This window comes from Helobdella robusta (assembly GCF_000326865.2).
Source record: "Helobdella robusta unplaced genomic scaffold HELROscaffold_3, whole genome shotgun sequence".
Lineage (NCBI taxonomy): Eukaryota > Metazoa > Annelida > Clitellata > Rhynchobdellida > Glossiphoniidae > Helobdella > Helobdella robusta.
Window position 1 is genome coordinate 1,395,131 of NW_008704501.1, and position 11,602 is coordinate 1,406,732.

The following is an 11,602-nucleotide window of genomic DNA, read 5'->3' on the forward strand; positions in this document are numbered from 1 at the left end:
TCTTTATTGAAAAAACTAAATGCACTTTAAATATTATTAAAATAAGTAAATTATATGTCATATTGCTATGTTGTGAATAAGCAAAACCAAAAATTTTTTTGTTGTATATCTCAGAAACTAGAGCTAATAAAAAATTTTCGTTTGCATTTTCGTTTTTCTTACCCCAAAATTAGTATAATTTGACTAAAAAAGTTAAGGATACAAAAAAATATTTTTTTTGTTGCCCAGTGTAATTTGTCTTTCGCCTTTCTTTCATGAAATGATAAAGTTACTGATGAAAAGATAATGATTCACGTTTCTCACCCATAGACATGAAGTATGGGATTCTGAACCTGCCCGAGACCACCCGGTCCCTGATGACGCGAAGGTTGCTGCCGTCAAACGGTAACATGCCACAAACCAACACGTACAAGATCACTCCTAAGCTCTGTTAAACAATTAGGTTGTATCCGTTTCAAAATCTTGGAAAGACAAATTAGTCAACCAAATTATTGAATAGTCAATTTTTGTGTTAGATTAGCTGGGTAACTAATCAGACCATTAGATATATAAACTACTTTTATATGAAGCAATTAGATTAATTAATAGTTATGTAATGAGTTAATGATTATGCAATCAATCAATTCCTCGTCATAAAAGTTTATAAAAGCCAAATCCTTCCTGCACCCGCAACACGACTGGAGTGCTGCTGAAGTCTCTCAGATTAGGATGAGACCCACCTGAGGCCTGCCTCCACACATCACAGTTGACCTAACTATCATCCATCAATCATTTTAACTACACGGTTTTGGACTTTTTCATTTAACCATTTTCTCCCTTTCTCCACACCTAAACTATTTCAACCAATTTCTCTTATCACAATCGGCCAGTCCCTCAAAGCTAAGCATACTTCTTATCTGCTCGCTACTAACTCTTTCCCATTTATACTCCTTGACATTTGCATTTCAGCTCTCCAATTTTTCCGTCTTTTCACTTATGCATGACACATTCCACATGAATGAACTGAACAAGTTCTAATGCCCTACTATCCAAATATTACATCTTCCAGCTTCATAAATTCTGCTTGAGCACAAGTAGAGGTTAGTTAAATATATTATGACAAAATGTTCGAAAAAGTGAGCATTGTGGTATTGATCACTTGAGACAACTGTAGCTAGCTGGCTACCAAAATACATAAGAGCTTAAAGTTGGAATGTTTCTGAAAATGTTATAACATTCTAATGAGATAATACAGCCTGGACTTAAAAACGATCAATTAGCGACTCATTCGAAAATAAAAGATTGAAGCATTTTTCAAAATAAAATTAAAAAATCTAACCCAAACATCTACTTCGGGGCCGTAATAGGTTCGACCCTCAAAAATTTCAGGAGCAGCATATGGAGGCGAGCCACACCACGTTGACAGTTTACTATCTTTGTGGTAAAAATTCCCAAAACCAAAATCTATAAAGCAGCAAATTAACCATCAATGATTTCAAATTTTTTATAAATAAAAGCAAAAGTAAAAGAAAAATAGTAAACATTGAAATTGAAAAGACTCCAGTGCTACAAAATTTTCAAAATTATGTTCCACTTATATAATTGAAACAAATTTTCATTAATTGTTTTGATTGGTTTATTTTTTTAATGAAAGATAACATAGCAAAAGAAAAATAAGATGAAAGAATAATAAAAATTAGTGGCAATAAATTATGAAAACGTTGAGAAAGAGTAAACAATGTGAAAGTTATTTCCAGAAAGAAAGCACATGATGCAAACATTCTTCTAGAAATTTTCTTCATTGGGTCCTCCTTTAAGATCAGAAAAAAAGGAAAGTAATAAAAAAAGATATGAATGTGAACATTCCACAGAGCTGTTACCATTTTGCACAATATATTTTATAGCATCATCTACGTCAATTCCCAAGCTCCAAAACAGAGAATAACCAAAATACACAAATAAAAAATAAATAAATAAGCAGGAAACTACACTCATCTCATTGCAGAATTTTTGCATGGTAGAACATAAAAATATTAAACTTCGGTTTTGTAAAGAAGAAATATTATCTCACCAGCAAGTTTGACATTAAAATTTTCATCCAGAAGCAGGTTTTCAGCCTTTAATAATTGAATAAAAAATAATCTCAATAAAAATTATCAAGAAATGATTATTATGGTCATCGAGTTAGCTCAGTCAGTAGAAGTGCCATGTCTCATGCTGCTATTACGCGATGGCATGGTTCGAATACTGTCTGTCAGAAACTCAAAGACCATCATAAAAATTAGCAAGTAAATAAATTTGAAAATAAATAATATGTGGTGAACCTTGAGATCCCTGTGAACGATGCCTAATTTGTGGCAGTAGTCAACAGCATTGAGTATCTGGGCGAACTTTATCTTTGCTTCTGCTTCTGAAAATCTACCGTTCCTGGATATGTACTCTGTTCATTTTCACATGAACAAATTTCGTAAATCAATATTTTATAATAAAGTAACTAATTAATTTATTCTATTTATTGATTGATTAATTAATTGATTAATTAATTAACTAAAATTGCACCATAACATTGTTCTTAAATGGTACAAACCCTATAATAAAGGGAATTATTTGAATGTATCATAACAAATTTACCTAAGTGTTTGACACGATTTCTGAAACAAACTAACAATAAGTTAAGTTAAATATTATTTAGCCATAAATTAAAAAATCTAATGCAAAATGTTTAAAAAAATCATTTGTTCATCTCAAAGTAACAAATTCATAGGTTCATTTCTTTTTATTAGAGCATTGGGAGAGTTCTCATGAAAAAATATCATCAAAAGAAGTCTAAACAAAAAAGATATCAAATGACAGGTATCATTTGATAACCATTATATATCTATATATTATATTCACACACAATGCAAAAGAATCTATCCTGTTAGTTATGTGTGGCTACAGATATAAATCAACATCTGAGACTGATCAATGTTGAGGATCTGCCCAGTTATCCTACTTTTAAGAGAAGAGATGATGATTTCAAGTCAGTTACATTGTTTCGCCTATGCATTGGTACTAAACTTTCAGATATAGTTACTAGAAATAGTTTATGACCAAAGTATGTACTAGTTAGAGGAGTGGACATTCAATTGCAACAACAACAACAACAACACAAGTAATCGGATACTTTTGCTTATCCAACAAGTTTTTGCCCAATTAACGCGAAAAAGCTAGGGAACAGTCGAATTTCATTTCAAGCTATTCGTATTTAATTAATGAGTTGGGATAAAAAGTGGTCAGAATGAGGACATGATGACATTGGTAAGGAGATCGAGATTGCGGTAGTATGGACATGTGTTGAGAAGGGATGAAAGAGTCGGGATTAGGCGAGCGTTGGAGTTCGAGGTTGAAGAAGCGATAGGAAGGGGTCGTCCGCGATTGGGATGGAGAGAGCAGGTGGAGAAGGACATAGTAAAAGCGGGGTTGCGTGATACTGAGGCGAGTGAAAGATGTGAATGGCAACCCCCGATCTCGGGGAAAATGTCATCTAAACAAATGTTGTTGTTTGTTTTGATAAAAAGTAGTCAGAATCAAGTAAGCAACCGAACTGGCAATAAATTTGCTTTTTAATACAGATTCATGAATACTGATTACATTTTTGTATTCAACAAAAAGTATTAAATGTTCCATCTTTAGTTTCAATGGACATTCATCTTATGGCATTTTTATTTAAGTTTTGAATTTCTGTGTTTTAGGATTTCTACTTTTCTCAAGTTCAGTATTGGGGGCACTTGTGAGCCATCTTCTGCTTATACAAACATTTTATACTTTGCTACCAAATATTATATCTTTCCTAATACATTGCTTGCCCTTGCAAGCACCCATAAATAGTTTTGAAAGTAGGTTTGCAGCACATCTATACAGTGCTATAATAAAATGTCAAATGTAGCATGATCCCATCCCAGAAGACAACAACAAATGCAATCAATATTTCTTTCAAAATCGTCATAAAATTTGAATCAGAAAAAAAATTACCAAATATTTCTCCCTTGGGTGCAAATTCTGACACAATGTATATGAACTTGTCGGACTCCATAACCTTGGAATAATATGAACCATTTATAAAACAGAACTATTAAAACAGAACTATTAAAATAAAAATGCGTATAAGATTGAAGTTAAAAGTAAATCAATTTAAGTGGCAACGACAATAAAGTGTTATGTGTTATAGACGTGTAAAGATGTTTTATGAATTGATTTATATTGTTGTTCCCATGACCAGATGTGAATGATATATGTGGTAGTGAGATGATTTAGGTTAATTTGAATTATGTAAAATAGAAAGGACCATGAAAGCTCACACATTATCAATATAATTGAATGATTATGAATGAAAACCAATATTATTTCTATTGCAATTTCACTCACGTTATGGTGGTGAAAGATAACAATTTGTAATGAAAGAGAGCTGGCAAAAAGCATAAACAATTAAAAACGAAACTTTTATTAAAAAAATAAAAAAAACCGACATGACAACAGCAAAAACAAGTAACTATTTAAACCAGGCAGCATAGCTTCTAAGTTGGTTGACAGAGGTAAAAATGATGGTGATAATGATGATAATGATGATGATAAACATTACCAAAACTCTCAAAACACAAAATGCCCTTTTAAAGACAAGAGGAAAAACTAATAAAAACTGTTAGAGATAAAACTCAATCGATTCACTACTCAGCAGCAGCAATACATCAGCCACACATGTCATCTCCTTTCAGGAAATCATCAGAAACTCACGGAATGTTCTCTCCTAATTATAACCACAAGTCTGAAAGAAGGTACCTTGCTCAGTGGAATCACAAATTACAACTAAGCAAATGATTAAATATTGAAAATAGCGAGTGTTCAACACAGCACACACACATAACGATTAAGTGCTATAGAAAAAAACCAAGAGGGAAAATGGATCAAATAACTTGCTGAGATTTAGCCACCTGTATGATGCTTACGAAACTATGAACAACACAATAAACATTTTGAATTTGGAAGACAGACAAGGCAAGACAGAAGAGCAAAATTGTGAACTGAAGTTCTTCATATCATTCATGAAACACAACTAGTCAGATAGATAAAATAATAATAATAACAATAATATAAATTTGCTTATGCTACAGTGTTCCACAAGAAATCACTCTTCCCTCTGCTCTTCAGCGAGAGTTTCACTTGAGTGATCCATAACTGACTAAACTAAAATTATTTATATTATCTTTCTCACTACACCACCCACGCACAATCTACGCACACAACATACACACCAGTGCACTTAAGGTACTTGTGAAGATTAGTGAATAATTCATTTGAAAAAAATTAAAGAGTGGGTGTGATGGCTGATGTCTTGAATGGAGCTAATTGGATGATTTATAACATCTAGTGTCACCTACCATCATGTGACATCATTCAGCCTGCCCATGTTGATGATTATTAATGATTATAAAGACAAAATGTGATGTTGCAAATGATTTATCTATGCAATTTCATAAAAGAATTTGTGGGCAAGTACAACAGATTATTTATTGTTGAGTAACATCAAAATGAAACAAAAATATCCAACAGTAACGATAATAAAGTAATAAAATCATTGTTGGAAAATATTCAAAAAGTAGTAAAAAGATTTGAATTCAAACATTCAAATGGATGTGTTTGTCAGTGCAAGACTAAACAATACTAACGCATACAACAGAAACAGACTCACACACATAAACAATCACGCTATCCATATGGATCTGTAACATTGTTAACATTACTAAAAATGAACTTCCTTCAGTATAAAAGCAACAAATTTTACTGCCAGATAAATTATGGTGTTCAAAAATTTCTATGTCCACATTTTAACATGCAAAATAAATACAACATTTAATTTGTTAGTTCCTAACTTAATCTGTCCTTCCAACAACAGCAATAGCAATCATGGGAGTCTGTGAACCCATATAAAAAGCCTAGCTTTCAAATTTTTACTTGGTCCTTATAGACATTCATCAACTTTTACCTATGAGTATGTTTTACTGTTCTGCCCACATGCGCCATCAAACAAGAAAATGTAGAATATGGGCGCTAATATGAGCAATTAATAAGACAAGTGGGCAAACTTCTTCTTAATTGTCTCGTGTTAATTTCCTTACATCTCTATTTATGAGGAATCTTCATAAGAAATATTAACAACTGTATCATCTGACGTCACTCTTTGAACTTGCACTGTCCAATGTTCCCAAAATAGAACAAGTGAGTGGATGAAAGAAAAAAAGAAATACAATCATAATAAAAACAATTAATTAACAAGTAACAATTAATTAACAAAGTAATAATAGTGAAGTGGTCAAGCAAACAAACAAAACAGGAGGCAATTAAAACAAATGAAATGTCCATTTAAAAGTAAACTTAACCTATAAATGAAACAACTAAACAATATAAAAAAGTTTTTACACAATAGTTGTCGTAAAAAATATTAAATTTAATAAGTTGGATTCTAAAAAATTTGTCCTTAACATAAATTAAGCAGAAGACAAAAGTACCAAAAAGTAAATTTATAAGCAATAAATTCATCTTTCAATAACTCTCAGATACTGTTTTTGCCATATCATAAGTCATATTACAAAATGATTTAAACAGCCCTCCATCCACTCTATCATCACTACCACCACCACCATCATTAGTCAGTCTCTCATTATTGAATTCTCCCAACAAAATTTTTATCAATAAGCAACTTTGTCTCAATTTCTATTTTTATTGGATGAATTGATATATTTTAAATAATTTCATATCAAACAAACAATATGAATGTTAACATGAATGATAAATTGAACATCGTTTACGTTTAAATTTTAAAACTAAAATGCTAGACTGGCAAACAATCAACTCATTTTAAAACTACCAATACCATTAGACAAAATTTTTTCCAATCACATTTATAATTTATTCAACACGCCTGTACAAGTATATCCTTTGATCTTTTATCAATCACAAAACTATGAGGTTCACAACTTCAATTATTATTACACTCAAACTTTAATAAAGAAAATATGATATTGTTCTAAAAGTGTTATAGTTTGGTTTGATTAACTCATAACCAGGTCAGTAGAGACACAAAGTGATTGTAAAAGTATTTCTTTAGATGAGTGCCAACTGCCAAAGCTCTGTGTTGTTTGGCAAAAAATAAGTGGGAAACCTGCTTCCAACACTGCCTCTCCACTGCAAAACTCGAAGTTGGTTATCATGTAGTCAATAAATAAAACAAAAAAGAATGATGAGCATCGACTGACCTGATAAAGTTTGATAATATTGGGATGCTTGAAGAATTTCAATATGTTGATTTCACGATGTATCTTATCTAAGCTAGATGGGCTGTCAAACATGGACTTATCTATTATTTTTATGGCCACCTTTAATTAGTTAATCAATTAAATTATTATATATAGTCAAAACCATTTTTAGTGTATTTTTTCTTATGCTTATTAATTAATTAAATTAAATAATTAATCAAATATTTCAGCCAATTTCATATCAAAACATAACGTAAAAATAAATCTTGACAACCCACCTCAGATTTTGTAATTGAGTGCCTTGCAAGTTTCACAATGGCAGTATTCCCTTTGCCAATAGTTTTGATGATGTAATAAAATCCAACTTTTATTTCAGATCCAATTGGGTGGCATCGTTCTTCCACAGCTGATGTGGCAGACGACATTTTGGCGGCCGCACACACTTCTCTCTCTCTCTCTTCCAAGGATGACTAGATTACCTCCGAGGTAAGACGATGTTTGGTCTTTTTGCTATCATCGATTAAATAAACCGGTAGCAGAAGTTGCTGATTGTTGTGTTGCATCAATCAACCATTACCAGCCAAACAGATGATTTTTTTTTAGAAGTTAAAAAATTGTTTAATTGTTTAAGATTTAAAAAAAATTGCTTGGGTTGAAGATTTTTTATGTTTCATTAAATTTTGTTCTATTCTGTATTCACGATTAATTAAAAATATTAAAATATATTATTTATTTTACACAGGACAAATTATTTTATAAAATTAATAAATAATGGGGCTTTGAATTGAAAAAGACTTTCAACACACAAAATCATGCCTTCATCATGAGGGCGAATCTTGGCAGCAGTCGAATTTCAAAGTAATAAAAAAGTTGCTAGATGCAATTTTATAAAATATCAAATAAGGAGGACTTGCAACAACCATCGCCTAATTTTACGACAAATTTTCACTAAACGCTTTTTATCGCTTAGTCGGATTATTGTCGCTGTATGACGTGCATGTGCGTGTGCCCGGTGCATGCAATTTGCAGAACCAATTCAACCAATCAGATGAGCTCTTAGTTAAAAACAACTTCAAAATTTTGATAAAAAATGAAATTTTTTAAAAATTAATTAACATTTTATTATTTATTTGATGAGATAAATATTTCGCTATTATAATAAAAATTTTAAAATGCGCGAAACCATTTTTAACACAATAAAAATTAGTTCTGCTATTAAACCTACGTCATAGATGATGTAAATTGTAAGTTGCATGCCTGTGCTAAATATAGTATCAAATCAGAAATACTTGGTCCGTTTGTACGCTTGTGTGTTTATATCAGTGTGTCGGAGTCGAAGATTACTGGCCCCTCAAAAAAACCGACTCCGACTGCGGCCCCTGAAAAAAATCCGACTCCGACACCGGGTAAAAATTTTCGGCTCCGGGTTCCGAATTTAAGAAAAAATGTTAAACTTTTTCACTGTAATGTCATCTTATTGTCATTACTAAATAAAGATACTTTAAAAACACTTAAAATCAGTAAAGGTAATCGTTTTGCTTAGTAAAATTACTCTATTTTCATGCTTCAAAACATACTGAAAAAAATTTTATTTTTGCATCATAATTTCACCTCATTATCACTACTAAAAAATACTTATAACAAACCCTTAAAATCAGTCTATGTAATTGTTTTTCTTAGTAAAATTACTTTATTTTTATGTTTTACAACATACTGCAAGAAAATTACGTGGTCCTATTCACACTATTAGCATTTCTTTTCAGTATTAAAGATGATTGTTTATCACAACATTTATTTATCTTCTATAAGACACTATTTTAAAAAATTATCAAAATAAAATATTTTTTAAAAATAAATAACACTTTACTTACGATTCCGGCCCCTTAAAAATTCCGACTCAAACTCTGGCTTACATGAAGATATATTTACTAATATAAATATATACATACATATTTATTTGTGTGTTGTGTATTTAAATTTTATCTACGTAGAATGTGTATGCATGTATGCGTATATGATAAGTATATATATATATTTATATATGTTGGTAATAGACCATTATTTTTACAATATTCTACAAATTCTACCGAATGTTTGGCGTTAATATTTTTGTAGTTCGATTTTTCGATTTTTCTCACTAAAGTTTTTTGGTGGACGTTTAGTTTATTGTATATATATATATATATATATATATATATATATATATATATATATATGCATACAGTAATATATCATGCAACATATGAGTAGAACACAATACAATATATGTATGTAAACAAAATATTATGTAATGAATGTCGTGGTACAACAAGCGCTATTATACATACAATGTGTACTGTACATCGGTAACTACGTCAATACGCACACAATATACACACAGTGTTTTCATCTGTTTATACTGAATGTTTCTCATCTCCCGTTTGTTTGGCGGTCCGGCATAATAAAGCGCTTTTATATTAAGTTGTGTCGAGAGTTGTGAGTAAAATGATTTATTGCCTACTACTGGTTACTTGAGTTAATATTATTAACGCATCCTCATCCTGCAGCACTATGAGTATATATTGTGTTATTAGTTATTGAGGTTAATATTATTATTCCAGCGCAATGTTATTCCAACTTTATCATTTCTTTGACGTTCGTTCCAACCAAGTTTGTGTTTAAATTTATGAAATACCAAAAAATGAAGGGAACTTTACAGTTTCAGTGAAAAATGTTAGCATTCGCTCAAAATCATTTTTTTGTTAATTCAGAAAACATTGACACCATTAATAACTTTAATCCGTGGTTATTATTTTTAAAATGCCACCAACAAAATTCTGTTCAGTGATTTAGTTCAAAGCTTTAGCGAACCGAAAACGAAATCAATATAGTGGTTACATCCTGTGTCAAAAATTTGTGTGTAAATCGATCAAAAACTAGCTTAGTTTAGCTTTCACGAGCCCATTTCATGACATGCAAACTGCTGCGATTCTGCAAAATCGAAAGTATTGCTCTAATGTAACTAAGTCTTTCGTGTTGGATAAAATCTTTGATATGAAAATGTAGGCGTCACAATATTGTAAATGGATACTTTTAACGAGTCTTCAAAAGAAATAAAGAATTTCTTGCACTATGTTCAAAAAAGCGAGTAGATGAAAGCAAATGCGTGGTGTGAGCATTAGCTCTGCCGATATAATATAAAATAATTATAACGTGGGATGGCGAATCACCATATTGAAAAATAGAAACAACATTGTAACAAACAAACAAACAAACAAACACAGACAGTGAAGGTTCACATAGAGACGATCGAAATACTGAAACGTTACTTTCTCGTTTCAAATGGATTGGTTCAACCTGGTGTTATGCTAACGTAATATTATTAAATTCATTGAAATCTTCGATAATCTAAAGTGTAATGAGATGTTCGTGCTGTCGGAAATAATTATATCCTCCACCTACACGCGCACAACGTACGTGAAGTTGCAATATTTATCTGAGTGGGAAGCGTGCGTGAAACATTATTTCCAAGTAGAAGATATGGATATGTATGTGTGTCTGTTTGTGTGATGCGTGTATCTGTGTATGTTTACCACAAACATGTATACTTAGAAGAAAGAAGAGCGGTCGTCATCATTCATCGCAGACGAGCGCATAAATGTTGTATATACGTTTAACACTACTTTTGTTATACGCAAAAATTAAGATATATGGTTTTATATACACTGTATAAACAATCTGACGTTCTTTTTGAAGTTAAAATATAAATGTACTGTCAACTTTCAAAAATGAATGTACATTGATACTATCATTCTGAAGAATAAAAATACATTGATACTTTTAACATTGGTACTATCATTTAAAAACGAGTGTAGGTAGAGAATGGGGCAACATAGAGTAGGCGCACTGACGATGCAACATCTAATCTCTAGAGACGCGTCCAAATACCGTGCATAGATTAATACAAAAATAAAGTATGCGTTTTACGTGCCGTGTTAGAAATTTGATAGTCTGCGGTCATAGCGTCATAGCATCAACTTGGGCGTTTATTATGCAACTGCTATTATAAAGATATTCTTCATTTACTAATTTGTTCATCTTTTATTCACATCCTCACACGCAAAAACAAGAATGATGCATATATATATATATATAATATATATATATATATATATGTATATATATATATATATATATAAAACGAACTACATATTTTTCTAAAACATAAAAACAAATAAACTTATTTTTCGAATTCATGCTGCAAATAAGGCCATATTTCGATTCCGAATGAATCATCGTCAGTGCTCCTTGTTGTATATATAGGGAAATATTGACTTTGTCAAGTTATTTGA

General features: G+C 31.1%; 1 protein-coding gene across 1 annotated transcript in view; it reads right to left on the bottom strand.

Annotated features, from left to right (window-relative positions):
• Positions 1-7,696, bottom strand: part of HELRODRAFT_65239 (hypothetical protein) — a gene marked incomplete at both ends in the record, with an annotated part of 9,485 nt that extends 1,789 nt beyond the window's left edge. The window contains 7 exons of the mRNA XM_009021066.1: positions 304-427; positions 1,319-1,443; positions 2,051-2,096; positions 2,304-2,419; positions 3,994-4,057; positions 7,272-7,391; positions 7,550-7,696. Coding sequence (XP_009019314.1) covers positions 304-427; positions 1,319-1,443; positions 2,051-2,096; positions 2,304-2,419; positions 3,994-4,057; positions 7,272-7,391; positions 7,550-7,696 — 742 coding nt within the window. The remainder of the gene's footprint in view (positions 1-303; positions 428-1,318; positions 1,444-2,050; positions 2,097-2,303; positions 2,420-3,993; positions 4,058-7,271; positions 7,392-7,549) is intronic.
• Positions 7,697-11,602: the final 3,906 nt, after the last annotated feature.